Source organism: Microtus pennsylvanicus, chromosome 3 (assembly GCF_037038515.1).
Source record: "Microtus pennsylvanicus isolate mMicPen1 chromosome 3, mMicPen1.hap1, whole genome shotgun sequence".
Classification (NCBI taxonomy): domain Eukaryota; kingdom Metazoa; phylum Chordata; class Mammalia; order Rodentia; family Cricetidae; genus Microtus; species Microtus pennsylvanicus.
The window spans coordinates 76,143,300-76,170,730 of NC_134581.1; the positions used below are offsets into that span (position 1 = coordinate 76,143,300).

Genomic DNA, 27,431 nt, shown 5'->3' on the forward strand with positions numbered 1-27,431 from the left:
TATTCCCCGCAATAAAGTAAACCCCGTGGATATTCACACTAACCCCTCCCGCCGCTGCCCTATCCCTCTTCCCTCTCCCTCCCTCTAGGCTTGCTAACCCTGTGCCCAGAGCTTGCCGGCGGCGGGCCCCTTCCACCCAGTGTATCATAATGCCCAACGACCCCCCCCATCATGAGAAATGTGCTGGCGAGCCCCCTCCCTTCGCGTGCATACATTAGGGTCCGCTTTGCATGCAGCGGCAAGCTGGTAGCGGTGGAAGAAGGGGCGGGGCGCCTTTGCCCGCCTCTTCCCTTTGGGCCCCGTCCGTTAGCCACCCAGTTTCAGCTCCGTTGTAACGCCAGGTCGTTCGCGCAGCGCACGCCGTGGGCTCCAACGTCCGGGCTGGGAAAACACACCCCAACTCGGCAGAAGGGCACGAAAGCCAGAAGCTCCTTGCCTCCCTCCAGCGCACAGTGGGGCGAGGAGGTGGCGGAAGCCCGCCACTCGGTCGTGTGCATTTTAGAGAGCGCTCCAAGCATGAAGATGGGAGGGGCTCCTCTTTTATTGGATTTTATTTTTTAAAGCGCGTTCACAGAGGCCCTTGCCATTTTGCATAGACTCAACTGGGCGACGCTTCGGTTTTGCATGGAGTACAATGGGGCTTTCTGGATTCTAGAAGCCTTCCATGAGGGCTAAGCCCGCCGCTCTCCAAGGCGGAGAAGGCTCGCTCCTCCCGGGACCCAGCAGCCGCGCCGCACTGGAAGCGGCTCTCCGGGGCAGCTCGAGTCTCTGCGCGTCCCGGGAACGTGTGTAATCGGCCCCTCGGCTCTCCCGGCAGAGGGCCACCCGCTCCCTCCGCCTCCATCCTCCCGCCGCCCTCGCCCCCTCCCCCTCTCCCCGGAACCCGCCTCCGCTCCGGGCTCCAGGGCTTCCTCCCCCCCCCCCCCCCCCATCTTCCCTGGCGCTGCCGCTCCCGGAGGGCGGGGCATGCACTTATCCAGGTTGCGGGGCGGGAGGAGCCGGGCCCCGGGCTCAGCATAGAGCAGCGGCCGCCGGGCGGCGGAGGCGGAGGCCAGAGGCCCATATGCAGATTGCAGGGCAAGCAAGCGCCACCCGGCGCTCGGCATAGAGGGCCGCGGGGTGCGAGCGGTCGGGCGGCGCCAGGCGGGTTAGGCAGGTTCCGGGGCCCGCCGCTCCCCCCCCCTCCGCCTCCCCGCCCCCCTGTGTTGTCGCCTCTCCCTCTCGCTGCTTCACTTACGGGGCGAACATGGCGCACAGCTGTCGGTGGCGCTTCCCCGCCCGACCCGGGACCACCGGGGGCGGTGGCGGCGGGGGGCGCCGGGGCCTAGGGGGCGCCCCGCGGCAACGCGTCCCGGCCTTGCTGCTTCCCCCCGGGCCCCCGGCCGGCGGTGGCGGCCCCGGGGCGCCCCCCTCCCCCCCAGCGGTGGCGGCGGCGGCGGGAAGCAGCGGGGCTGGGGTTCCAGGGGGAGCGGCCGCCGCCTCAGCAGCCTCTTCGTCGTCTGCCTCGTCTTCGTCTTCGTCATCGTCCTCAGCCTCCTCAGGGCCGGCCCTGCTCCGGGTGGGCCCGGGCTTCGACGCGGCGCTGCAGGTCTCGGCCGCCATCGGCACCAACCTGCGCCGGTTCCGGGCAGTGTTTGGGGAGAGCGGCGGGGGAGGCGGCAGCGGAGAGGTAAGGGGGCGAGGAACCCCCGGGTCCGGGGTCTCGACCCTCTGCGGAACCCCTCCCCTCCCCCATCCAGGTTTGAGGAGCATCCCAATCCTGGAAACATCCTGGGGTCCCTAACCCGGAGCAAATGGCCCTCCCATTTTGGAACCCCCCCTTATGGACTGCAGACCCCCAGGCGCCTTCCCCGGGGGTTCAACCCCTTCTGGCTAAGGGCGTTTACCCCCTACACCGCCTTCTTTCCCTGGACCCTTCCCCAAATCCCTTGGCACAGACCCCCTTGCGGGGGTTTCCCATCCCGGGACTGAACCCCTCCTCCCTTTCACAGATTACCTCATCCGAGCCAGATTCCTCCCTCCCTCTGCCAGAGACCTGATCCCGCCACATCTCCGCCTCCTTTCCTGGGCAGATGTGTTACTCCTAGGGCAGTCTTCCCCTTGGACATCTCTCGGGTGGTGGCTTCATCCAGGGCCATGTTCTTCTCCTGGCCCATGGGAAATCCAGGTGCCTTGCTGCACCTTGCTTTCGGAAAAACCTGACCAACCCTCTCTCCATCTCCAGCCAGGTCTTCACCTTGCCAGCCACTCCCCCTTCTCTCACCTGTACTCCCAGCCCACTCCCACCTCCAGCACACCGGGCCTCCTCGTCCCGCCCCACCCCACAGGAAACCTTTCCCCTCTACCTTGCCTGTCCTCATCTCTCCTGCGAAGATAACAGTGCTTTTCCCTGCCTTAGTCCCTTTCCCCATCTTCCAGGGCTGCGGTTCCTAGGCTGCTGGTGTCAGGGATTTACCTCCAACTCCACCCCTTTCCCTCCTTTAGATGAAGGACCAACGGTGTGTTAGAGGGAAAATGGCCCAGTGTCCCCCTAAGCTTGGAGCAGAGCTACTTTCCAGTATTCTCCTTGAGAGGGAGCAGACTTTCCCTCCAGCTCTAGAGAAAGGGGGCCCCCAGTGAGGGGTGATGTTTGTGGGGGGACTAGAACAGCATCCTCCCAAGGGAAGCAGCTGCTCTCTTACCCCACCCACTGCGCCTGAGAGCTTGCAGCCTCTGGCCCTGGCTCCCTCCCGCCCTTCTCTCTCTCTTTCTCTTTTTTCCCCTCGTCATTTTATTATTGATCCACCTTTTCCTAGGCCAATCCTGGGGCTTGGTAGGGGTGGAGGAGAGCCCGGCTGGGGTAAGAGTAGATAAGGGACAGTTTGACGTTTAGAGTGGTGGCAATGGTGGTTGCTTTGGGTTGGGAAAAAGAGGAGGATCATGGAGCAAAGTTAGTCTTTGGGAGGTAAGATTATTTGCGATTCCTATTGGGAGACTCAAGGTGGGTGGAGGGTCAGCGCTTTGCCCCTTCCCATTGAGTAATCGGTTGAGAACCGGGATGCTTTGATAGGCGGTCTTCAGCCTTTTTCAGCAGAAAGGAAAGTTGCCCAGGGAAGGGAAGTTGAGTTCAGGTTCAGTCAGTGGCGTTGCGCATTTGTTTTCCATTGGATGCAGAAAGGGCAGTTTGAGTCGCAGGAGGGGGGGCGGAGAATGGGATGGGGGATGCTAGGGGGAGGAAGAGCAGCTGCCAGGGGCTGAAGTGAAGGGGGGTAGGGGTTTGCTGCTCTGTAGTGCTGTTGATTGAAACAGAAAGGGAAAGATAGCAACCAGCAGTTTCCTGCGTGCTCTGCCGTTGGGGCAAACCCCTTGTGGCCCCTTATGCCCTGCACCCCTTTAGATTTAGCAAACGCCTTGGGAAGACCGGGAGAGAGGAGATCCTAAGGAGCTGTCCTTTTTTCTTTCCCCCAGTTGTTAGTCTCCCAGCCTCCTTTTAAAAATTGTTTCTAAGGCAGCTGGCTCAGGAGACTGACAACAACCCGCCTTCTGACAGAGCCAGGAGGACATGATGGGGGCGTGTTCCTTGCTGTGTAGCTAGCTAGCTGCAGCATCCTCTTTGCCTGCCTCTCTCATCTCTCAGCTCTGTCTCCACCTCCTTTTCCCAGCCTTCATAAGGCTGCTGCGGTAAGCAGGGTTGTTTGAGAGTGTTTTATTGGTTGCTGTAGATTATTATTTTTTTGAAAGGCCAATTCTGTATTTTTTAAGCTAACAACACAGATCCCATGTAGTTGGAGAACCAAAGGCCTCATACATGACAAAAAGACTGAACCGATCAGGTTACTTGCATGGAGTTGGTGCTTAAATGTGAGTTGATTCTGCTTTTTTAAAAGATACAGCAGCAAAAAAAAAAAAAAAGTCTTACATTGACTTATTTACCTACGTGTTATCAAAATTGAGACTAGACTGGTTATATGTTGAATTTTATTTTTGTGTATATTTGAGTGTTATAAGGAAGTCTCTATTAGGAGAAGTTGGTCTGCTTTATGGAGATGCCCAAAGCAGCAGCATTTCGTTGTTGGCATGCTTATGCATTTTGTATTGAAGGACTGTGTGTCCAAGGTCTCAATGTTCTTATCACACATTCAAAAGCAAAGTTTTATGTCAACAGCTTCCAATCATAACTTTTTAAGAGACTGGTTAGAGAGAGAGAGACCTAGATCCAGGGATTTAATATCTGGGCATCAGAATATTTTATCTGTTGGTCTTTGACAAAAACTACCTTTGAGGTTTTAATCAGGTGCTGACGGTTTCTTACCTGTCAATATTCTGGTTGTGAGCTAGCTCTTTATTTTGCCTTACTGGGTAATTTGTTGTATAAAACTTGTCAGGGAATTTCAGTTCCTATGAATAAGATCAAGTATGATGAGGAGGAGTTTTTCCTCTTTAGGACTTGTGCCTATGAATGGTAGTCACTCTTCCATTGTGAAAAGGGCAGGTGACCCCTTGCCTTAAATCCAGTGTTAGTTTTTTTTCTAAACTGGACTTGAATGAGCTGTTGGTAAGCTTTCTGTCTGGTCGTTGGGGGCCATGTAGCACGAGCTGATGGTATGTGTTGTACATGGTAAACAAGAATGGCAGCCTCTTCCGGCATGGTGACTTTCAGCATAGAAACCAAGCATTTGGTGACACAGTCTTACACATCAGTGATAGAGTTCCACAGGTCTTAATCCAGGCTGGCCTACTTACATTATCCTTAAGGTTGCTTCTTAGAAGTTATCCGTGCTTCTTAGGAGGTCTCGTCTGGACTCTTGGAGTTGTTACGTGACCCAGAGCGATTCTAACCTCTTTAAATTGTGGTTCACTTTAAGGGAATAATGACTTGGAGTTGCACATAATCAAAACTGAGTTCTTCTGGTGACAGAACTCCGGATCCTCCTATAGGAACCATGCTGTTACCCACAGGAGACCCGTTCTTCGTTGCCATTGGTTCTTTGCTCTCCTTGGATCGATCTCTCTGGTAACAGCTACATAGGAGTTCCTTGGGATTACATTCTGTTATAATGAGGTGATTTTTCAAAATACATAGACGCTTGGGCAGTCTGTGTGAATTAGGAAGCACCACTGAGGTCCATGTTTTGTGCTGCTTTTCCATGCTCTTCATAGCGTCAGCCGCTGTCTCAGGTGGTGCTCAAGTGACTATGTTTGCATTCTAAATAAGCACAGCAAAGCAGCATCTTCCGTTGACTAGAACTTGTAGTAGTTTAACATTTATTTCAGAAATATTTTAGCATCCAGCAGTCTTCATTGAGTTCATATGCCTCTCCTATCACCACTCAACACGTTAAAAGCAGTTTTCTCTTGATCTTAACACCGCACACTTTAATTATATGTGATATTAAAACTGAATTATAGCATTGGTGCATATTTGTTTTCATCTAAAGTTGAGTGAAGTCCCTGTGGCTTGAGGCAGGCTTTTAGTTTGGGCTTAGAAAAGAGGGTAGTTCTCTAACTGGAAGACTGCTGGAGAGTGTCTGCGATTTTTTTTCCCCTTTAATTAAAAAAAAAATTTTAATGTTAACCAAGTGTATGTACCCAAAGAGTTGTTGGTCTTTCGTTGCCTTCGCGGCTGATCCTGAGCTTGGCAGAAGGTGAATGAAGCTGAGAGAGCACATGGAGTGGACATCAGTGGGTATGAGCTCAGTCTTACTCATCCCTCTGTCACTGCCCCTTAGGACACACTGAGCAATTCATGTCTTTGGTTTGTTTGTTTTTGAGACAGGGTCTTATTATGTAGACCATTCTGGCCTTAAGTTTGTGGAGATCTGTTAATCCAATATTTCCTGAGTGCTGGGATCAAAGGTATGTGCCCCAATGCCCAATTGGGCAATTCACTTTTAACCTTCAATTTCTGATATATAAGTGAAGTTGCACTAAATAGCTCATAAACCTTTCTGTTCAATTATTCTTATTCCTTATTTCTTCATCATCATCAAGACAGTCTTGCCATGTAGTCCTGGTTGTTCTGGAACTCCCTATGTAGAGAAGGCTACCTTTGGATTTCTCAGTTCTACCTTGGTGTCTTCCAAGTGTTGGGATTACAGACATGCAGTACCACGCCTAGACTAGAATTTCTTATTCTGAGTTTGTTTGTTTGTTTATTTAGTGAGACTGTAGTGCTTTTTAATATCAGATTGTACATTTGCCTGTTTAACTATCATTATCGTTAGGAGAAATTTCACCTTGGTGGGAGAAGTTTTCATTGGAAGGAAAAAAGCATAAGGGTTCTGCTGAAGTTGACAACAATAATGGAAATACTTTTGCTTTGGTTTCTTGCTGTGTTATTCATGCTGACCTTGAACTTCTAGGCTCCAGCAGTTCTGCCTCAGTCTCCTAAGTTGCTGGGACTATAGACATACACCAGTGTGCCTGTCTTGAAGATCAAGTTTGAAATAAAATGCCGTGTACCTGAGCGTTATCCTGTTGTTTGGCTAGATTAGTTTTCATTGTTGTAATTTCCTTACCTAAAAGGAAGCTATTTCCAGTCTGGATGATGTATTTCTTAGGTGTATGAGCTTTTAAATGAAAGCATGAATCCAGAGCAGTAGAACCTCCTTTGAGTGAAGGAGCTGTTAGTAAGTTTTGAAATGAAGTGCTGAATATTAGGAATGCAATCTGAAGGATTTTTTTCTCTTCTCCGAAAGCACGTCCCATGTCCCCGCATTTCCCTCCCAGTTAAGCATCTCAAGGCTCATGCTTCTGGAGGACATGGTTCACAAAATAGTGAGTTCCCTTCTGATTAGAAGCAAGAGAAAATGCTCCCGTTTGGGTTTCATTTCTCATCTCTGCTCACCTTGGAGCTGTCCTTCCAGGGAACAGCTGTGCAGCCTGAGCCCGCCAGTTGCCTCCCTTACTCGGTGGCTGGAGGGGGTGGCAGCCGCACTTTTGCCTGCTCGGAGGCGGAACAGACTGCAACGCCTCTCTCTCTTTTGGAGACTCACTGTGTTTTAATTGTAGGTCTCCTAATTAAGATCTCTTTGTGCCTGCCCACATTCCTCTAGTGTTGGCACAGAACTTCAGCTCCTTTCTAGCACTTAACTGAACGCCTTCAATCGGGCCTTTTGTGAATATCTTGTCTCCATTCCTCTGCCAGGGTAGAGAGCCTGGTGGCCTGGGTTTTGAGGAAGGGGAGTTTTGTGACTGTCCCTGCACTAGTAGAAACCTTCTTGGGGATGGCTTCAGTGGACCCTTTCTTTGAATGTCATTTTCTGGGATTAAGAAAGATGAAGTTACTAATGAGTCTGGCATGATGCACCTACATTTGAACCAGATTCCTAACCCTGTAGGCATGGGTAGGAAACAGTCGCTAAAGAGTTCACTGTTAGAAAGTCCTTGCTCCAGGCTCATCAAGATTGGCTTATGAAATTGGAGGAGTTAAGTTTTATCATGGATTAAATCACAGACCTGTGATTTTTGTGGGCTTCCAGGTTGTGAGGATAAATGATAAAATGAAATTATTATTTGACCCCAGGTTGTACCAGATTTTGGAACAGCGTGAATAAAATAGCTTTGAGATTGGGATTGGAATTAGCTTTTTTAAAATGACATTTATTGTGCACGCATATGCGAGAGTGTGTATGCAAGAGCCTGTATGAATGAACGTGTATGGAAATCAGAAGACAGCTTGTGGGAGTTGGTCTCTCCTTCCGCCATGTGGGACCTGGGGATTAAATTGAGGTTGTCAGGTTCTCCAGCAAATGCCTTTACCTGCTCAGCTATCCTGTGAGCCCCTGAATTAACTTTTTTTTAAAACTAAAATTGCCTTGCTAATTGTAGGTGCCAGTATTTCTTGAGGTCAGGAACTGGCTAGCTGAGCTTTTAGAATAGTTTCAAAATAAGCTAGAATAATTTCTGTTAAAGGTAACTCAGCTTTGGTTTCCACTGTACTGGTGCTGAAAATGTAGCCCACCCTTTCATTGGTCTGCAGTGTAGCATGCCAGAGGAAATGGAGAGTCTTTATGAAGAAGAAGGATCTTAAATTCTTCACCTGGGCCCTGATGGTTTCATTGATCACATCACTATGAAGTAGGCAGACAAAGGGCTGTTTTGTTGTTGTTATTCTCATTTCTTGGTGGTGAAGGCCTGGAAGAAGGAAGTACAGGATCTTTTATGGCACGCATTAAATAAGCTGCAGGCCTGTGCTCTTATACCTGAGTGGGTGGTTTTATGGCCTCATTCTCTAATTGCTGGCATTTATGACAGTGTGGATGCTACTGGCCCTGTGGCTGAGGTAGATTATGCTGGGAATAGGGGGAGAAGAGGGGCCCTTTTGTTAGCCTTTCATTTTCTCCTTCAATAAGGTCTCTGAGAAAGCCCTGAGGAAATGCTCAGACACTAGAACTGAGAGAATGACTTCCCATAAAATGGTCCTTTATGTTTTTAAAAGGGATGGGTTGCTTTTCTTGACCTATCCAAAGAAATCCATACCACCACTGTTAAATATTTCAATGAGTTTTTTACCTTGTCAGGTTACACACCTCATGGGAAGCCAACCATGAGGCTGAAGCTGTTACCTAAGGTTTGCTTTTAAAGACCTGACTTGTAGTTCCCTTGGGTTAGCACAAAGCTTCCTGGAGGCCAGGCTTGGTTTAACTTTTTAGATTCAGAATATACCGCCCTAATAGGTTTAGTTTGACAAAGGTATTAACGTGAGAGTTAGTTGGCAGTTTCTGCACAGCTCATGAAAATTCCCCCTTCCTTGAAATGAGTGGTTGTTTTTCTACTTGACAAATAGGTTGGAGGGGTTTCCCCAGATGTGTTACCTCTCATCCTGGCTGCAGCAAGACTGTGTGAGGTTTCAGTGGGTGGGGTCTATTTCCCTGGTGTTTATTTCAGCGCTGGAGTTTCTTCTGTCTGTTTTACCTGGTTCTGTGCATTTCTGGCTTGTGTTTTGTTGCAGTGTTTGTAGATGGGTTGATGACTTTGAGCAGCGTGACCCTTCCTAACATCTCTACTGCCTGAGAACTCTGACCCGCATTGCCCGTGCACTGCTGAAATAGCATTGTCTTCTCAATTCACTGCATCAAAGTAATTGTGCCTGGCTCCCCTTGTCCTGAGATGAGAGAGTAATGGGAGTTGTGAGGAGTGTTTTCATTGGGCTCGCTTTTAAACTTGGTTCTAAAAACTAGGGAAAAGTTGATCACATATTCATAATAAATATCTTGAGCAGTGAATTTTGATAGGCGCCTGAAATTTAGCTTTTGTCATTCATCAGAACAGACTAATTTTTAGATCAAACACAATACCGTCCCTAGATTATTGCCTTAATTATAAGTAGTAAAATCTTGTGGATAACATCTCTTTAAGCTTGGTTAATGAGGAAATCCTCTTGTAATCTCTCTGACTGGCAGTTTTTATTTGTGCGTATATAAATGCCTTTACAAAGGGGATGGTGAATCTCATAGTCTAATCTGGAATAGTGTGAGATAATATAGCGTAGTGATTAGGGGTTGCCAAGACCGGGCTCTGGATTTAGACTACCTGGGTTCAAATCTCAGTTTAACCATGTATTAGCTGAGTGTTTCTTCATTTGCAAATTGGAGGTAATCATGCTTCAAAAGAGTATTGTGAGGCTTAATTGAGACCATGCATGCAAAGCACTTAGCACTTTACTTAGCACATAGGGAGCCCTAGTTATTATTAGAATGAGAAATTGAAAGGACATGAGAGCTATAACCTTTTTTATCATAACTGGATTGTTTTATTACTTTGAGGTGTGTGTGTGTGTGTGTGTGTGTGCGCGGGTAAATCTATTTGAGTGCTATGGTTGACCCCAGCCATGACACAACAGATGCTCTATGTGTCCTGACTTCAGAATATTACTGATTTTCCCAGGGTTTCAAGTTACCTGTAAGCTAAGTGGACCCGAACTGAAGGACAACTAACCATCTTGGTAACAGAAGGTGTCATTGGTAGCCAAGGACCCAGAGGGGAGAAAGTAGGAAAGGTTGGCTCTTGAGTTGTGGACTGATCAGGCTCAGGAAACTGCATAGGGGTTGCTACCTTGGTCTTTATGACTAATATTCTTAGTCTTTTTATTAGTGTTTTTTTCCTTTCGGGTTACTATTTGATGCTTGTCCTCAAGTTTCATTTGGGCAGAATCAATGTTGATCAATAGCAGCATTTCTCAACTTGTGGGGTTGTGCTGTGGGAGGTGATGTATGCTGTGAATATGTTTTATTGCCATTGGTTAATAAAGAAGCTGCTTTTGGCCAGTGGCTTGACAAAGTAAAGCCAGGCTGAACGAGAGAGTGGGTGGAGTCAGAGAGATGCCATGAAGCTGCCAGAGGAGACAGACTTGTGCTGAAACCTTGCTGGTAAGCCACAGCTTTATGGAGATGCACAGATTAATAGAAATGGGTTAATTTAAGATGTAAGAGCTAGCCAATAAGAAACTAAAGCCAATAAGCCAAGCAGTGATTTCATTATTGGTACACAGACATACATGTAGGAAAAACATCCATACACATAAAATTTTTTAAAAGTGGAAAAAATTAAATGTTTCTGCCTCATTAAGAAAAAAATGAAGCATACAATTCTGTAATACCTTTTTAAAAATGTTCTTATTTGGGGGGCTGGAGAGATGGCTCAGCATTTAAGAACACTTGTTGCTCTTGCAGAAGGCATGAGTTAGAGTCCAGGCATCTACGTGATGCTTTACAACCATTTATAACTACAATCCTATGGGATCTGAAGCTCTCTTCTGACTTCCTCAGACACCAGACATGCATATGGTGTGTGTATGTCCGTATGTACGTACATACATGCAATACATACATACACTCATTCATTCAGGGAAAACATACATAAAAATAAATCTAAAAGGTATTCTTATCTATATGAAATGTTTTGTCTACATGTATGTATATATGTATGTGCACCGTGTGCATGCAGTACCTGCCACAAGAGGGAGTTGGATGCCCTGGAACTGGAGTTAGAAGTGGTTGTGAGCCACCATGTGAGTCCTGGGAAGAGAACGCAGGTCCTCTGCAAGAGCAGCTAGTGCTCTTAACCACTGAACCATCTTTGATCTTTCCAGCCTGGTAGTACCTCACTTAAATAAGGACACGTTTGGGGCTAGTGAGGTGGTTCAGTGAATAAAAGAACTTGATGACCCGAGTTTGATCCTTGTAACCTACATGGTGGAAGGAGAGAACCAGCTTCTGGAAGTTGTCTCCTCACCTCCACACATATACTTTGGCATACACACACCTGTGCTTATACACACATACAAAATAAACATAAACATAACCAAGGTTTTTTTTTTTTAAGAAATGCTCATTGAACCACTACATGCCATCTTTTGCATGTCTAGGCAGTAGTTTTCCTTGAGCCATGTGCCTAGGAGGCGGCAGAGCTATGATTCAAACCCTAATGTGCCTGTGTCAGAGTTCACCCTTGGTCCCTGCATGTGTTGCAGTCCTTCTCTTCCCACCCCATCCCCTGTTCTTGAGTCCTGTTCGTTATGCTATGGTAGCGTCTCTTCAGTTCTGACAGCCTTGCTTATGTCCGTGACTGAGGATCATTATGGTGCACTCCTCACTAGCCACCCCCTTTCCACGGCCCACTGTGCCTAGTGCTTTCCTTAAATAGAGATAGGATTGTTACTATTTCCCTAAAGCTCTTTTGACTTCTCACAAATAGATGATTTCTCAGCCCTTCATAGCTTACTTGGCTTGCATATCTACATTTGAACTTTATCTCCCTTCTTTGCTACATCTACACTGGAAGGGAAACCATTGGTGTGCTCTCTCTAGCGTTTATGTGCATTTGAACTTTATTTCCCTTTGCTACATCTACACTGGACAGGGAACCCACCGTGTGCTCGCTTTGGTCTTTATGTACAATTTGCAGAGCCTCTTTGGTTGAGTCTTTACTTCTTTAGCTGCCCCTGGATTGTTCAGCTCTGCCTTCAGCTCAGATCTCCGTATTGCAGCTCTCCCATGAAACAGTCACAGATACTGCTGGGAGCTGAAATTCAGTTTCTCCTTTTTTAAAAGTTTGTACCCAATCCTCAAAGTGCTTACTTAGTCCAGGCTTCTTTGCATTGTGGATTCCTCTGTAAATTCGTCTGTCTTTGCCCCCAATAGCTTCTGACTCCCTCTAAGAGTCTATTTCCTAAGTCATTGCTTGTTTTATAGTGGGAACTTTTTGTGTAAAGTGGATCAGTGACTATTGAAGTTTTAGGAACACTTCACAAAGATTTATTATAATAAATTAGGAGAACTTGTGCACACCTAGGTAATTTTGACTTGTTTTTAAAGAAAATAATAAGCAGACTGGGGAGATGGCTCAGTTGGTAAGAGCTCTTGCTGCCCAGGCATGAGGACCCAGGTGGGATGCTCATCACCCATGTAAAAGCCAGGCATGATGCTGTGTCTGGAACTCCAGTACTAAGATCAGTGCAGACCGGTAGATCCTTGGAACTCACTGGCCAGCCAGCCTTGTCAAAAATGTTTAGCTCTGGGTGGGCAGTGAGAGACCTGAAGGCAGAGAGTGACATCATCCCCTGGCCTGTGTTCTAGCATGGACACTCTACACATATGCACATCATACAAATATGGCAGAGGGATGTATAATAAAAAGCCTATCACAGGCCTTTTGATTAGTAATTGTTAATTACTTTTAGAGGCAAGATCTTGCTGTGTATCCCTGGCTGGTCTGGAACTCCCTATGTAGACCAGGTTGACCTCAAACTCAGGGATCCATCTCCCTTATAGGACTTAGTTTAAAGGTGCTCCCAACTGTGGGTTTGGAGGTGAGGTCAGGGCATTCTGATTAGATGGCATTATAATTTATGTAGATTAATATTTAGCCCCTTCCTGAATGTTGTTTCCATTTATAAGTTCCTCAGCTTAAAAGGAATGAGGAGACCTTGGAGATGATTGTGAGGAGACTCAGGAGATGATAATATGATTGGAAGTCAGTCAGGAAAGTTTGAGAGAATGAAAGGTTAAGAGATAACAATTCTTCAAAAACCATGAATGGATTCATTATTAGGGATGGTAACCATTTGTTCTTTAGCTCCACTGATAAGAGAAAATAGCTTTAAACTGAATGGGGGCAGCTGAAAAAAAAAACTTGTTGATAATGATAGTTGTCATAGTGATGGGAAAAGGTTACCAAAGTCATGCCCTGTGGAGATAAATTTTAAAAATACAGTTCTTTCTACATATGTATAAAGTGACCTCACTCTGTCTTCCCTTCCTATGAATCAATAAGCACAGTCTTACTCAGCTCCTTGAGGACATGGATCGTGTTTTATGTCTTTTAATATTTCTCAAGGGATCCTAGGGTCTCACTGGCTCCTCAAGAACTATTTGATTTGAGTTGTCAATTTATGACAATAATTAATTTTTGTAGTAAGCTTCCAGAGAGATGTCTTCCAGAGAAATGAAATAATGGTTTTTGTAGTGGTTTTATAGGAGGATAAAAGCTTTTTAAAGTGGAACTAAAAGGCAAATCTTAAACATCAAAAGGACCCAGGAATAATAAGATGTGATCCTCATAAAGGAAATAAGAAATTAGGTTTCATGCCCCTTTCCAGCTGTGTGTTGAAGAGGAAGGCTCCAGAACACCCTTCCTTAAGGTTCATTGCTGATGGATGGTTCTGTCAGAGGCTTGCAAGTTGTTTCCAGTCTGACATCAACGTGCTTCATGTGAATGAGCCTTATATAGACCTCTGACCCTTGGCTTTTGAGTCTGTGTGAAGGGTTTGCATCACTCAGAATGAAACCGTTTTAGATATGTTGGGTTGCAGAAAGCATTTCCTGTACAGTCAGACCGAGAACTGTGAATTGGGATTATTCATCTAGATTACTAAAACTCTGGGCTGAGTTAATATTAACACCGCAGACAGCTTTCCCACCGCCGGGACCTTGATTGGGGTTGTTGAACTGCTTGAATTTTTTAGTTTAGCACTAGAATCATGTACGGATGCCTTCTTATAAGTGATAGAAGAGTAAACTCCCGAGTTTATTCTCTAAGTTTCATCATGGCCACTTTTAACCGGTTACTCTCATAGAATGACTACAATTCATAGAAACTGGTTCACTGCAGGAATACTGCAAGTGACACCAAATTGAAGGGCCATTTGCCTCCCTGATTGTGCGGTTGCTGTGTGCAGAAACTGGAGCACTAGGGGAAGAGCAGACTCAGATTTGTAGTTTTTAGTTGCTAACCATACTGGTCCACGTTCACAGAGAGAAGAGAAGCACATAATCCCCTTATACTTTCTTCTTGTTTTTGTTTTGAGACAAGGGTCTCTTTATGTATACCAGGCAGGCCTTGAACTCAGAGATCTACATACCTTTGTTTCCCAAGTACTGGGATCAAAAGTCTGTGCTACCACCACATTGGTCTTTGTTTTCTTTCTTCTTGAGAGCCTCTAGTATCAGCAATTTAAAAAAATACCAGGGACTTTTTTTTAAAAAAAAATATAGTTAATGCCACCTATTGTAGACTTCTCAGAACTTGATAGCAAATTTCCAAGTGTGATGTAGCTGTCAGGAACATGAGTTCCCCGACTTTAACATTTGGACATTAAGTCCTAAAAAACAGTGAGTCTGGTGGAGAACCTGATAGCCCAGTTGCTTTCCTAAATGGAATGTTTGTGTTATTCTTCATGTTGCTCTCTGTAGAGAGATGGCCTTGTTTACTTTAGAGGGAAGGAAGTTGTGGCTTTCTCAGTGATACCCAAGTTGCTTTTGGTCATTCATTAGCCTGTGGTCCTAAAAGGAAAGATGAAACTTGACTTTGCATTTTGATGAGAACAACAAACGAGGAGAGAACTGAAATTTTATAGTGAAAACATGTAGTTGAGAGCCAGGCATGGTAGCTCATGTCTGAAGTCGCAGCACTCAGGACGGTGAGCCAAGGGAATTGCTACTATGTGAGTCATAGGCCACTCAGGACTGTGTCCCAAGAACTTTATCTCAGGAGAGGAGAGAGAAAATAACTGTTTCAATTAAGATGTAGCTCAAAGTGAAGTTAACTGCTTCAAGGTGGTGTATAAAGGACCAAATCGTCTTACAGTGAAAAGAACCGTCGCCTAAAATGAGGTTAGTGTTTAACATTCCAGTCTGTAGAACTGGTCGTTTGAGATACCTCCCTGTTAGGAAAGACTTAGCCCTGAGCTTGTGATCCTTAACTGAATTTTCTACAATTTTCTACAATATGCCAGTTAGGTGGGCTCATTTCTTTTTCTTTTGGCAAACAGATAAGCCGGTTCAGACTTGGAAAGTGGGAAGGCTAGAACTGTACTTGATTTCCTTCTTGTTTTGTTGAGATAGGGTCTCATGTAGCCTTGAACTGAACTTGCTGTGTAACTGAGGATGGTCTGGAACTCTTTGACTCCCTTGCTGCTACCTCCCAAGTGCTGAAAATATATGCCTGTGCCACCATGCCTTGATTATTTGCTTTTAATGATTCTGTAAAATAATTTGAATCATTGCCAAGAGTCTGAATAGCATCTTGTCTGAGCTGGTGCTTGCAGTCCACTGTTCTGTTTTTAAAGACTGATGACCGTTTTGTGACTTCCTCTCTGTCTGAAGCAGCCTGGGCAGAATTCACCTGGCTCATTTGCTTAGCTCGCTTGAGCATCTTTGTTTCATATTCTTGCTGACATGGAGTGGGTTTGAGGGGCACTGTCTCCTCTTGTTGTAAAATATATAGCATTTGTAGTTCTTAGGTGACAGTTGCTAGCTAGAACTGAGTTAAAAGCTCAAAAAACTGTAGTTCATTTTTGTATGTTGAATATGTGACCTCCTGTTGTTATTGGAGAAGAGTATGTTACAGTCTTTGCATCCTTTAATCCTGGGTGAATTTTCCTCAACATTTTTTCACTAGCAGTCAGAGATGATATTTAAAAGAGCTTAAGTCTCTTCCTCCCTGTGGTGCGTTCAGACAACCAACTGTCCCTTCGGTACACCAGCCGTCAGAGAAAATTGGCCCTTGCCCCTGCTGACCAGTCCTCAAGACACTGATGTCGGTTCAATAACTATATACATTATTTTTATTCTTTAAAGCAAGATGCACTCTGAAGACTGGTAACTGAATTATTCCCAGAGACAATTCTGTTAACACTAGCTTTAAGAGCTTCAGCCTTCAAATTTTCAATTCCCAAAGTATCTTGCTAAGTGCTATAATTATTTTAGTACTTATATTCATATTATATTTTAAGCTGCACTTTAAAAAAGAAATTAGATAATAAGCTCCAAGGGAGGAGGAGCTTGTCAAATTCTAAAACCCCAGTTCTTGTTCACTTACTCTTGGGAACTTGGGGATCCTTGGTATATATTGGACTTGGTATATATTGGATAAACAGTCTACCACTGAACTACTATTATATTTTTTTATTTTGAAGAATTTTATTTTTTAAGACAGGGTCTCATGTAGCTCAGACTGGCATGGAACTCTCTATGTAGACCAGTCTGGCCTCGAACTCAGAGCTCTGCCTGCTTCTGCTTCCTGAGTGTTGGCATTGAAGGTGTGCGCCACCACACTAGGAGACTGAATGAACTTTTCCTAATACTATGGTTAGCAGCATGTACTCTATGCCTGCTTTGAGACAGAATCTTGATAAATTGCCCAGGCTTTCCTATCCTCCTGCTGCAGCCTCCCAAGTTACTGGGATTGCAACAGTGTTTGACAGTTGGTTGTGTTACACTGGGCATAAAAATAGAGAAATTTATTAAACTATTCTCAAATATTTGATAGTGCTTCCTTTTCAATGTAAGGGAAGTGCCCCCTCCCCTCTAATGCTGTCCTCTCCCTGGGCACTGGATTCCAGCTCTTCTTGGCTACTCAGTGTTGGACCTGCCAACAACTCGTCTCTTGCACAGGCAGTTTCTCAGTCCAGCACAATAGTATAAAACTGTCTGAATACAGTCCTTTAAAAAAAAGACCTTGGTCTATGTCCTCCAGTTATTCCTGAATCTTGCCCCTTTTACAACAGACCGTCTTGAAAGTGTCTAAATGCTGTCTCCACTTTCTCACCCCCCAGGCCCTCAGCTTATGTAGTTGGGCTTTCTCCCAAAGACTCAGCTAAGATAACTCTTACCAAGGTGATGGGGGGCAGGCTGTCTGTCTAACCAGATTGAATAGATTGACTAGATAAGTCCTTACCCTGCTAAACCCTTTTTCAGCATTTGAACCAGCTAAACACTTCCTTCCGTTTTTCCTTGGACCCGTCACTCTGTACTCACCAGTTACTAATTTTCAGTGTTCATCCTGGCCTTTTTCTTCACTGAGCCTGCCTGGGTGTGGAGGGGGAGTCCGCCTTCTGCTGCCTTCTCACTCCAGGAGGTCTTTCCCAGGCTTCATCTGTATACTGAGAACTGCTGCCTAAAACTTAGTCTTTAATACTGGCTACTTTGTGTACTTTCAGACTTTTAACAACTGCATATTTGACATTTCTGTTTGATAATAGTAATAATAACTTGGCTAATATTTACTGCGTGCTTATTGTGGGCCAGACTGTATTGTGGTCCTTGTCACATATTTTCTTACCTAATCTTCATGACCCCCTCTCGGTGAGGTGCCACAGACAAGGAAATAGGCATAATGCCTATTTCACACCAACTATCTCCCAATCATCTCCCGATCCCTAAGCCATTGCCATTTCCAGTCTGTTTTGGGTTGAGTGTACCAAATACTCAGTTGCTCAGGCCTAAAACTCCCTAGGAGGTGTGCTTGATTTCTCTTCATTCTTTTTTTTTTAATATTTATTTATTATGTATACAATAGTCTGTCTGTGTGTTTGCCCGCAGGCCAGAAGAGGGCACCAGACCCCATTACACAGATGATTGTGAGCCACCATGTGGTTGCCAGGAATTGAACTCAGAATCTTTGGAAGAGCAGGCAATGTCTTTAATCTCTGAGCCATCTCTCCAGCCCCGATTTCTCTTCATTCTTATCCCAAATCTAAACTCTGTAATTTTTTTATACTTTAACTAGAACGTACCCCAACTCCCAGCTTCCCTCAGCAGCTCTGCCCCTTACCGTCTCCTGCCTGGACCACTTCCCTCAGCAGCTCTGCCCCTTACCGTCTCCTGCCTGGACCACTTCCCTCAGCAGCTCTGCCCCTTACCGTCTCCTGCCTGGACCACTCTCATCTCTTTACTTGTACTCGTCCTCACTAGAGGTTGTTCTTCACACAGCATCTATGAATTCCAGGATCTGATACTTTATTATTTACATTAAGTCTGGCAGTGTCTACCTCCACTGCTAGAATAAACCAAAATTCTTCAGTTAAGGCCTGAGGTGAGATGGCCTCTGGCCCAGCCTGATGGTCTTCTTGACCTCTTCTCAGTCATTCTGATGCAGAGCCATGCTGGTGCCTTCTAGCTGCCAGACTTGCTATGTTTGTTGCTCTCTCATCCATGCCTTTATGTTTGGCTTTTCCTCATTTAGGTCCATTCAGCAAGTTTGTCTCTACAGATGCCAGATGCTCTCTGTCGTAGTATAGGGACGGCAAACAGTACGTCACCAGATGAGATGCTGGCACCCATAAAAGTTTATTTATTGATGGTTCATACCTGTAATCTTAGCACTCTGGGAGGCTGAAGCAGGAAGATTATTGTGAGTTTGACCAGCCTAGGTTACTTGTTCCGGGTCAGCCTGGGGCTGCAGAGTGAGACTTAACAAAACAAAGCAGTCAGAGGAGGCAGAAGGATTTGACTCAAAAAACAAACCTCAAAATATTTACTGTAACTTTTTTCTTTGTGAATTTGTATGATGTATATGTGTGTTCACTTGTGTGTACATGTATGCTTGCATGTACATGTGTGGAGGCCAGAAGTCAATGAGCCAGTGAGGAGCACACCTCCCTGGTCTCTGCTTCAGTTCCTGCCTGAGCTTCTCTCGATGGAGAGCTGTAACGTGTAAGCCAAATGAACTCTTCGTCCTCGAGTTGTTTTTGGTTAGTGTTTTATCGGAGCAAAGAGAATTGAACTGGAATCTGGATTTTCAGGGTCAAACAATGCCAGGCAGTTCTCAGTAACCACTTACCGAGTGGGTGAATGCTGGTCGCAGTTGAGTTATGGCTGCTGACTTCTCTCCTTTTTTTCTAGTCTCTCTCCTATTCTGGTTCATTATGTAGTATTATTGCCAGACATTAGTAAGCTAGTGGTAGTGCCCCGCTCTTTACTGTGTCAGGCTTTTGCCTTTGTTTTTTAACTGTCTTATGTGTATGGGTCTTTGTCTTTCATGTCTGTCCTGCTGGGGCTGCTCTTGTCAGCCTAACCAGTCCTATTAATTTTTGCATCTGGTTTTCTCTTTTCTCTCTATTATTCTGAATAAGCTGTGGCCTAATAACATTTTCATAATTTGTTTTCTCCAGAGCTGTAGCTTGCTCTTTTAGCCCTGGATGTTCTTGAACTTGGTACATAGTCAAGGATGCTTCTTTCAGGCTTGTGCCATTGTGCTTTGTCAGAACCAGTATTTAAAAACATAGTGGTTATGAGAATCTGAAGAAACCTGTTTCTCATGGTACAGTTATGCATACACATATGATTTGCCTGTGTTTCAGAGGAATTTCTAACCCTGGCCTTGCCTGTAAACCTTTTTGCAACTAAATTCATGCTTTCCCTTTCAAGAGAATTCCCATCCATTCCCATGCCTGTGTCCATTGCCTCCCGCTGCTGTCCCACCTGTACCCCATCTCTTTTCCACTTACTACTCCTTGCTTTTCAGGATTTTCAGTTTCTTCTTCCCTATTATTATGTTCCATAGTAGTGAGCAGACACAATTAACCTCAAAAATTGTGCCCCCAAGATGTCCCTTCCCTACTCTGTTCCTTATCTCTCTTTCCTCACATAGCTGAGTTTTTCAAAAGTAATCATCATTTCCGTTTTCCCAAGGTACATGTGTGTATGTCTGTTGCCAGGGATCAGATGCAGCCTCCAGCCCCGTTCCTACTTCTTACCTCCTCCTCCTTATAGCACTGCAGGGGCATCAGCTTTGGTAACAGCACAGGTGACTTCTAGTTTTGATATTCCACTGTACAAGATGGGTCTTGTCCAATGTGACCTCTCCTTGATAAGTGTCTTTCCCTAAATGTCTGATCTTGCTTTCCATTTCTCCCATGCAAAACTTGGGGCACACATTCCTCGAAACTTTGTTTACCAACCTTCCTCCTTTCCTTTGTGTTCTCTCCCTAGCAGGTTGATCCAGTACAGTTTAGGTACTTCCATATTCATCAAGGCAGGTGTATTTTTTCCAGGTCATTGTTTCCAGGAGACAACACAGAAAGGCATTTCTAACTCACGTATCTGAAAGCCTTTGTTCTGTATTCCCAATCTTAGTTAATACCCCCACAACCAGCCAACCTCAGGTAGGCACCTGCTGTCCTTTCTCCTCCCTAGCAACCTCCGGATCATAACCGCATGTTAGGGCTGGAGAGACTCAGTGATTATACTCAAGAGTTCCATTGCCAGCACCCATGTCCGATGGCTCACAACCACCTGTAACTCCAGCGCTAGAGTCTGATGCCCTCTTCTGGCCTCTGTGGGCACCCCTTAGACACATACGTAGAAATTTTAAAGTAAAATAAAAATAAATACTAAAATATGTTTGCAGAATCTGTCCTCTTTGCTCAACCTCCTTTGCCATTGTAGCCACTTTCCCTGGCTTTTTAAAAACAACCTCAGAATCCATGTGTGGTTTTGTACGCCCATAGTCCTAGCATTGTGGAGGTGGAAGAGCCTGAGTTCCAGGCCAACCTAGAACTTACAGGCTACATGAAGTTAAAAAAAAATCAAGATAAATAATTAATATAAGATAGAATGGCCAGATGGAGGGACTTCCTCTTGGTCTCTGTCTTTCTGTATCAGAGGTGGGCAGCTTATTTACTACTTTGTCTCTGTCTATTCTGTGTTCTATTGCTGAAAAGAGACATCATGGCAGGGCAGCTCTTACAAAAGAAAACATTTTATTGGGACTTGCTTAGAGTTTCAGAGGGTTTGGGAACATGTCAACATTCATGGTGCTGGAGCAGTAGCTGAGAGCTGCATCCTGATCTGCATTCAAGAGAGACTGAGCCTGGCATGGACTTTTGAAATCTCAAAGCCCACCCCTCAGTGACACACTTTCTCAAACAAGGCCACACCCCCCCAGACCTTCTCAAATAGTATCACTTCCTGATGACTAAGTGTTCAAGTACATGAACCCATTCTTATTCAGACTACCACAGTCTCTAAGAGTGTAATTATGTCCAGAAAGGATTTCTGTGCAGTTTAATGTAGTCAAAGATGGTGTGTTTTACAAATACACATACAGTCCAAATGTCACTCATAGGCTTAGGTAGAACGAAGTAGTTTAAGCGATAGAGTCCTTTCCTATTGGTTTGTTTAAAATCTGAGGTGTTGACAAGGAATCCTTCATCAGTGTTTTAATATAAAGTTACAGACATACACAGGAAGGAGGAAGCAATCTCACTTTTCCACTCACAGTGATTTGGTTGGTGTGTTGAGACAAAGGGTCTCTCCCTGCGTAGCATAAACTCTGAGTCCTTGCTGCATTGCTGGGATTTCAGGTGTGTGCCACCCTGCCTAGAGAATCACTTTAGAATGAGGTCCATGGTGCTAGAAGATAGATTTTAAGCACTCAAGGCCCATGAGACTTTTCCATGGTCTGCCTCCTACCCATCCCCTTCAGTATCTTCTGCCTCGTTTCTGAATGGCTGTGTCTCCTTTTGAAGAGCAGCCAGTGCTCTTAACCACTGCACCATCTCTCCAGCCTCCTTTGGCCCCTTTTTGGCAATTTTTAAATACATCATCCATTATCACCCTGGGTACCTTTCAGCATGGTAGATCCCCAAAATTCATTCTTCCATTACAGCTGAAATCTTGTGTGTGTCTTGGTCAGCCTCTTCCCTTTCCTCCTCCGAGATTCTGATCACTTTTCTGCTCTCCTTTAGATGCTACATGTACGTGAGCCCTCAGAGTACTTAAGTTTCTGTGTCTGGCTGCTCCATGTGATGTCATTAAGAACGGCCAGATTTCCTACGTTTTAAAGGCAGAATAGTATCCCATCATGGATATGTGCCCCATTTTTCCATTCATTAATGTGACTAGAGCTGACATGGACCCGAAGTGTACACACTTCTTCAGCTTTCCAACTCAGTTCCTTTGCTACATACTCATAGCTAGGATAATAGGATTATATGGCTAGATTTTAGTTTTATGAAGAACAGTTGTACTATGTTTTTTTAAACTAGCTGTTTTAGTTTACACTCCACTGACTGTACAAAGGTTCTCCTTTCTTTCATCCTCACCAACATTTGCTGTCATTTGTCCTCAATACTAGCTCTAACACCTGTAAATTTATAGCTCATTATGGCCTAATTTAGTTCCTGTGCATCCCATGTGATACTATTTTATTTGTTTGTTTATGTTGGGAATTAAACCCAGAGCCTGGTGTATGCTAAGTATATGCTATACCACTGAGTTGTACAGTCTTCAGCCCCTGGTCCCTTAGGATTTTTTTTAACATTTATTGTGTATATGTATGTGATAGCGTGTGTGTGTGTGCACGTGCGCATGCATGCATAGATAGATAGATAGATAGATAGATAGATAGATAGATAGATGGATGATAGATAGTGTGTGTGTAGATAGAGTGTGGATAGATAGATAGATAGATAGATAGATAGATAGATAGATAGATAGATAGATGATAGATAGATAATAGATAGATAGAGTGTGTGTAGATAGAATGTGGATGGATGGATAGATAGATAGATAGATAGATAGATAGATAGATAGAGTGTGTGTAGATAGATAGATAGATAGATAGATAGATAGATAGATAGATAGATGGATGGATGATAGATTGGGAGAGCTTTCAGGGGTCAGTTCCTCATTTTACCATGTGAATCCTGAGGATCAAACTGAGGCCACCAAGCTTAGCAGTAAACACCCTTACCTGCTAAGCCATCATCTCAGATTAAAAGAAAAAAAAAAACCTTCCGCTAAGCAGGCATGGTGGCACACACCTGTAATCCTGGCACTCTGGAGGCTGAAGCAGAAGGATTGTGAGTTTGAGGCCAATGTGGGTTACATAGCAAAGGCCCCATCTAATTAGATACTAGTAATTATGAGTGTGAGTCTTTAAAATACAACATAAAACCTTGATATTTTAGAGCAAGTAGCAGGAGACTCATAGGGAATTGTGCCAACAGAAGTGATAGCTAACTGGAATCAATTCCCACAGGGGAGGTGTTACTCTTTAAAAAGACTAGCTGCCAAGATTATGTTCAGCTTGCCTCCTGGGTATTTTAGTGTCTTAGTTCTCTTGTGGCCCCCTCATCAGATTGGACCATGTATAATGATGCAAACTTAGAAGCCTGAAAAAATATTTCACAGAAATGAGTGTATTTTTAAAAGATCATATTTATTTATCTTTAAATTTCAGGGTTTTTTTAAATTAATTTTTTTTAAATTTTATGTGCATTGATATTTTGCCGTGGGTGTCAGGTCCCCTGGAACTACAATTGCAGACAGTTTACAAATAAAATATCACTACAGTTGTGAGCTATCATGTGGGTGCTGGTACTTTAACCCCAGTTCTCTAGAAGAGCTGTCATTGCTCTTAACCACTGAGCCATTTCTCCAGACCCTAGAGATTTTCTTTTTGCTATGTGTGTGTGTATCCTCAGGAGCTAGAAAGGGGCTTTGGGTCCCTGGAGTTAGAGTGAGTTACAGATGGTTGTGAGCTGCTATGTGTGCTAGGAACTGAACTCAGGTCATCTGGAAGAGCAGCAAGTACTCTTAACCTCTGAGCCATCTCTCCAGACCTTCAGAAGTGATTTGTACTTGTTTTATTTTAATTATGTGCAAGTGGGGCAGGGGTGTGCTTGTGTGTGCAGGCCCACAGATGCTACTGACATTGATCACCCCAAGGCTGAAGTAACAGACAGGTGTGAACTGCCTTGATGTGGGTCCTGGGAAATGAACTCAGGTTCTCCGGAAGAGCATTACATTCCAAGCCTTTTTTCCAGCTCCAAAAAATGATTTTGATATTATGTTCATTGATGTTTTTCTCATTGAATCCGTGAAGTTAACTTTGTAATTGTAGGAATTGAATTTTCAGACATTTTAGAGGCAGAAGGAAGGTTGCTGAAGGGCATGTGTGAGTTGCATAGCACTTAGTTAAAGAGGGGTGGTCAGGAAAGAACAGGAACAGTGGTTCATGGTAGACCTTGTCCATCTCAGGCCAGGGCTGATGCAGCTTGTTTAATAGAGATGTATTATGGTGGTGGTGGTGATGCCCCTAGGTTGATTCTATTTTAGATATTATAAGTAGTGCTATAGGTGACCTGCTTGTTCAGTAGGCTCATTGGTTGGTTTGAGACTGAGAGGCTATGTAGAGTAGAGGAGGATGACCTTGAACTTTGACCCTCCTGCACCCACTTCCTAAGTGCTAGGATAAGATACAGGAGTATGTAATCACATCTGGTTTTATGTGATGCTGGGCTCATGCTTGCTTGGCAGTAGTTATCCTAGCAATGGAGCGCCATCCCTATCCCAGTAGAGGTGTTTTTAGTGCAGCTTTGGTGGCGGTCCACTTTAGCTCGAGAAGTTAAGATTCTAAGTAGGTGATTTTTCTTCCTCGGACTGTGAGACATTGGGAAGCATTAAGAAAGACACAGAGGGGTACCCACATGGTGGCTCACAGCTGTCTGTATTTCCAGTTCCAAGGGAGTTCCAACACCTCTGCAAAACATAAAATAAAAATAAATTTAAAAAAAAGACACAGAAAGCTAATTATTTTAGTTGGCTATGGGGGGGGGGAATATTGTCCGTGAATAATGGCATTTTATAAGGCTGTTTCTACACTAGAAATTGTGTCATGCCTGATGGCTGAAGAGGATCCAGTTTCCAGCCCTATTGAGGTGCCGTGTTAGATGAGGGGGTGGAAATGCTTTGGAGAATTTTGAAATCTGTTGAATGTTTCTTACCCACCAAATACTAATGTAAGAGGTAGAATGAGCTATACATAAGCCTATTTTTTATTCTGGGCTATGAGTTAAGCCATATTTTGTCCTCAGTAACATTTTAGCTAAGCTTTGATTTTTAGACGGAGAGTGAAAGTGCTGCCCGCCTGTCTGTGCCTTAGGCACTTCCTAGAAGCAGCACAGCTCTGGCTGGGATGTGTGTGCACAGCATTAAAAGAGCCAGGAAAGGAAATGCTGCTTTGTTTGAAACATTTTCCTAGTCTTTCCTAGAAACACAGATTTTCATATATTTTTCTAAAATACCTTTACTAAGTTTTGCATGTAACATTATTATCTGTAATACTATTTCGGGCTCAGGGTCTCTTGTGAGAAGACTATTTTTTTTTTCTCTCCCCCTAGACAGGGTTTCTCTGTTTGTACTGGCTGCCCTGCAACTTGCTTTGTAGACCAGGCTGGTCTTTATCCTCCTGCTTCTGCCTCTTAAACACTGGGATTAAAGTTGTGCGCCACCAAACCTTACTGAGAAGATTATTCTTATTTAATTTTTTAAAATGAGGTCTCAGTATGTAGATTTCTTCCTTCCTTGTTCCCTTCCTCCCTCTCTCCCTCCCTCCTTCCTTTCTTCCTTCCTTTCTTCCTGTCTGTCTTAATACGGGACTTCAGTATGTAGCCCTGGCTGGCCTGAAATACTCCCTATGTAGATCAGGCTGGCCTCAAACTCAGAGAAATCCACTTACCTCTCCATCTTGGGTACTGGAATTAAAGACATTTGCCATCATGCCCAGCAAATAAAAATCTTTTTTTTAAATTTTTTAAAATATTTATTTATTATGTATACAGTAGTCTATCTGTGTGTATGCCGAAGGCCAGAAGAGGGCACCAGACCTTATTACAGATGGTTGTGAGCCACCATGTGGTTGCTGGGAATTGAACTCAGGACCTTTGGAAGAGCAGGCAATGCTCTTAACCACTGGGCCATCTCTCCAGCCCCCCAAATAAAAATCTTAAATGCTAAGATATTTATGAGTGAGTCAGGGAGTTTAGTAGTAAAAGTGTGCGTGGAAGTTCCTAGCTAGCTACCCTAGAGTTATGTTAAGGAGCAGTAAATTCTACATTAATTATTTTTATAATTATAGTTCACTTAGGGGGTGACATCGGATAGCTTAATTTACCATAAATTACCAGAGACACTAAATATGATTTAACAGTATTTATAGAGTTCAGCTTGGCTAAGGTGGTTTTCTGTCTTGGAGTTAAGAAAAATGTTGAAATCTTAGCAACACAGTCTCCAAGAACATCATTGACCACAATAACTCGTGCCTATACTTTGTCTGGGAATGCTGTGCTCCTCAGAAAAGGCTGTGATGTTGGGAAAGCATGTGTGTTGGGCCAGGCATGATGGCACACACCTTTAGACCCAGAGCTCCCTGAGTTTCAGACTAGTCTGGTCTACATAGTGAGATCCTGTTTCAAAACAAAACATAAAGAAAAGAAACATAAAAAGGAAAGTATGTTTATTAAGTAGGCCTAGGACTCCTTGACTATGTGTAACATAATGTTTCCTGCACCCTCTCTCTTCTGCTGGGCTTATGGGTGTGCGTGTGTGCGCGCGTGTGCAAAGTGCCTTGATCTTTTGGTCTTTAAGCAAGTCTGAACCTATTGTAAGCTAGGACTGTTGTCTCTTGACATCGAGGTGGTACCTGAGTAAAGTGAACAGTGGAGCCAGATGGGAAGCCAGTTGGGGGAGAGTTTGTTTAGTTTAATGTATTTGTTTAGGAATCTTAGCATAGAGTTGGAAGTTCAGAGTCAGGAGACTAGAGCTCTTTGACCTAACAATGACAGCTTTTGTTTAGCCAGGTTGTTTGACTCTTTGAAGAGTGAGCTCTTACTTTAAAGCGTAGTCAAGAAATCAGTCTGTATTTCAAATGCAAAGAGAAAGGTTCTAGTGTTGAAAACAGCCTTTATTGGAAAGGGGCCTTCCTATGTAGCACTGGCTAGCCTGGAACCTAGTCCACAGAGGGCCTCAGTCCCTGCCTCAGCCTCCCAAGTACAGAGAGTAAAGCATGTGCCACCATGCCTGGTGGTAGAGCCCTTTTTGACTCCACATTCTCCTCCTTTCTTGTTCTAATCTTATTCTGAGACCACAAGGAGAATAAATGTTTTCTATCATTTTAGGAAATACTCAGAAAATTCTAAATATTGAATGGCTGCTTGACTTGACAACTCAGCAGCACCTTACTGTTTTACAGGACTTAACAATTGGGGTTGTATAGTTAGGTTTTGTGAACATTTGCAATACAGGTGGATACGTGAGTTGCTGGTCATGAACAAAATGGTTTTTATCTTGTTTCTTTTAAACTTATAAATATGCCACCTAATACTTTACGTGTAGTTGCTTGCACTGTTTGTTCTCACTGTACTTGGAGCCTGAGACTCATGCAGT

General features: G+C 44.4%; 1 protein-coding gene across 6 annotated transcripts in view; it reads left to right on the forward strand.

Annotated features, from left to right (window-relative positions):
• Positions 1 to 1,188: 1,188 nt before the first annotated feature.
• Positions 1,189 to 27,431, forward strand: part of Kmt2a (lysine methyltransferase 2A) — an 85,892-nt gene continuing 59,649 nt past the window's right edge. For 2 of the 6 annotated variants that reach the window (XM_075966114.1, XM_075966117.1), the window contains exon 1: positions 1,208 to 1,669. In XM_075966114.1, the coding sequence (XP_075822229.1) occupies positions 1,247 to 1,669 (423 nt within the window). In that variant the 5' untranslated portion in view covers positions 1,208 to 1,246. Of the gene's footprint in view, positions 1,670 to 27,431 lie in introns of all 6 variants that reach the window. The other 4 variants (XM_075966113.1, XM_075966112.1, XM_075966115.1 and 1 more) reach the window with 3 other exon arrangements.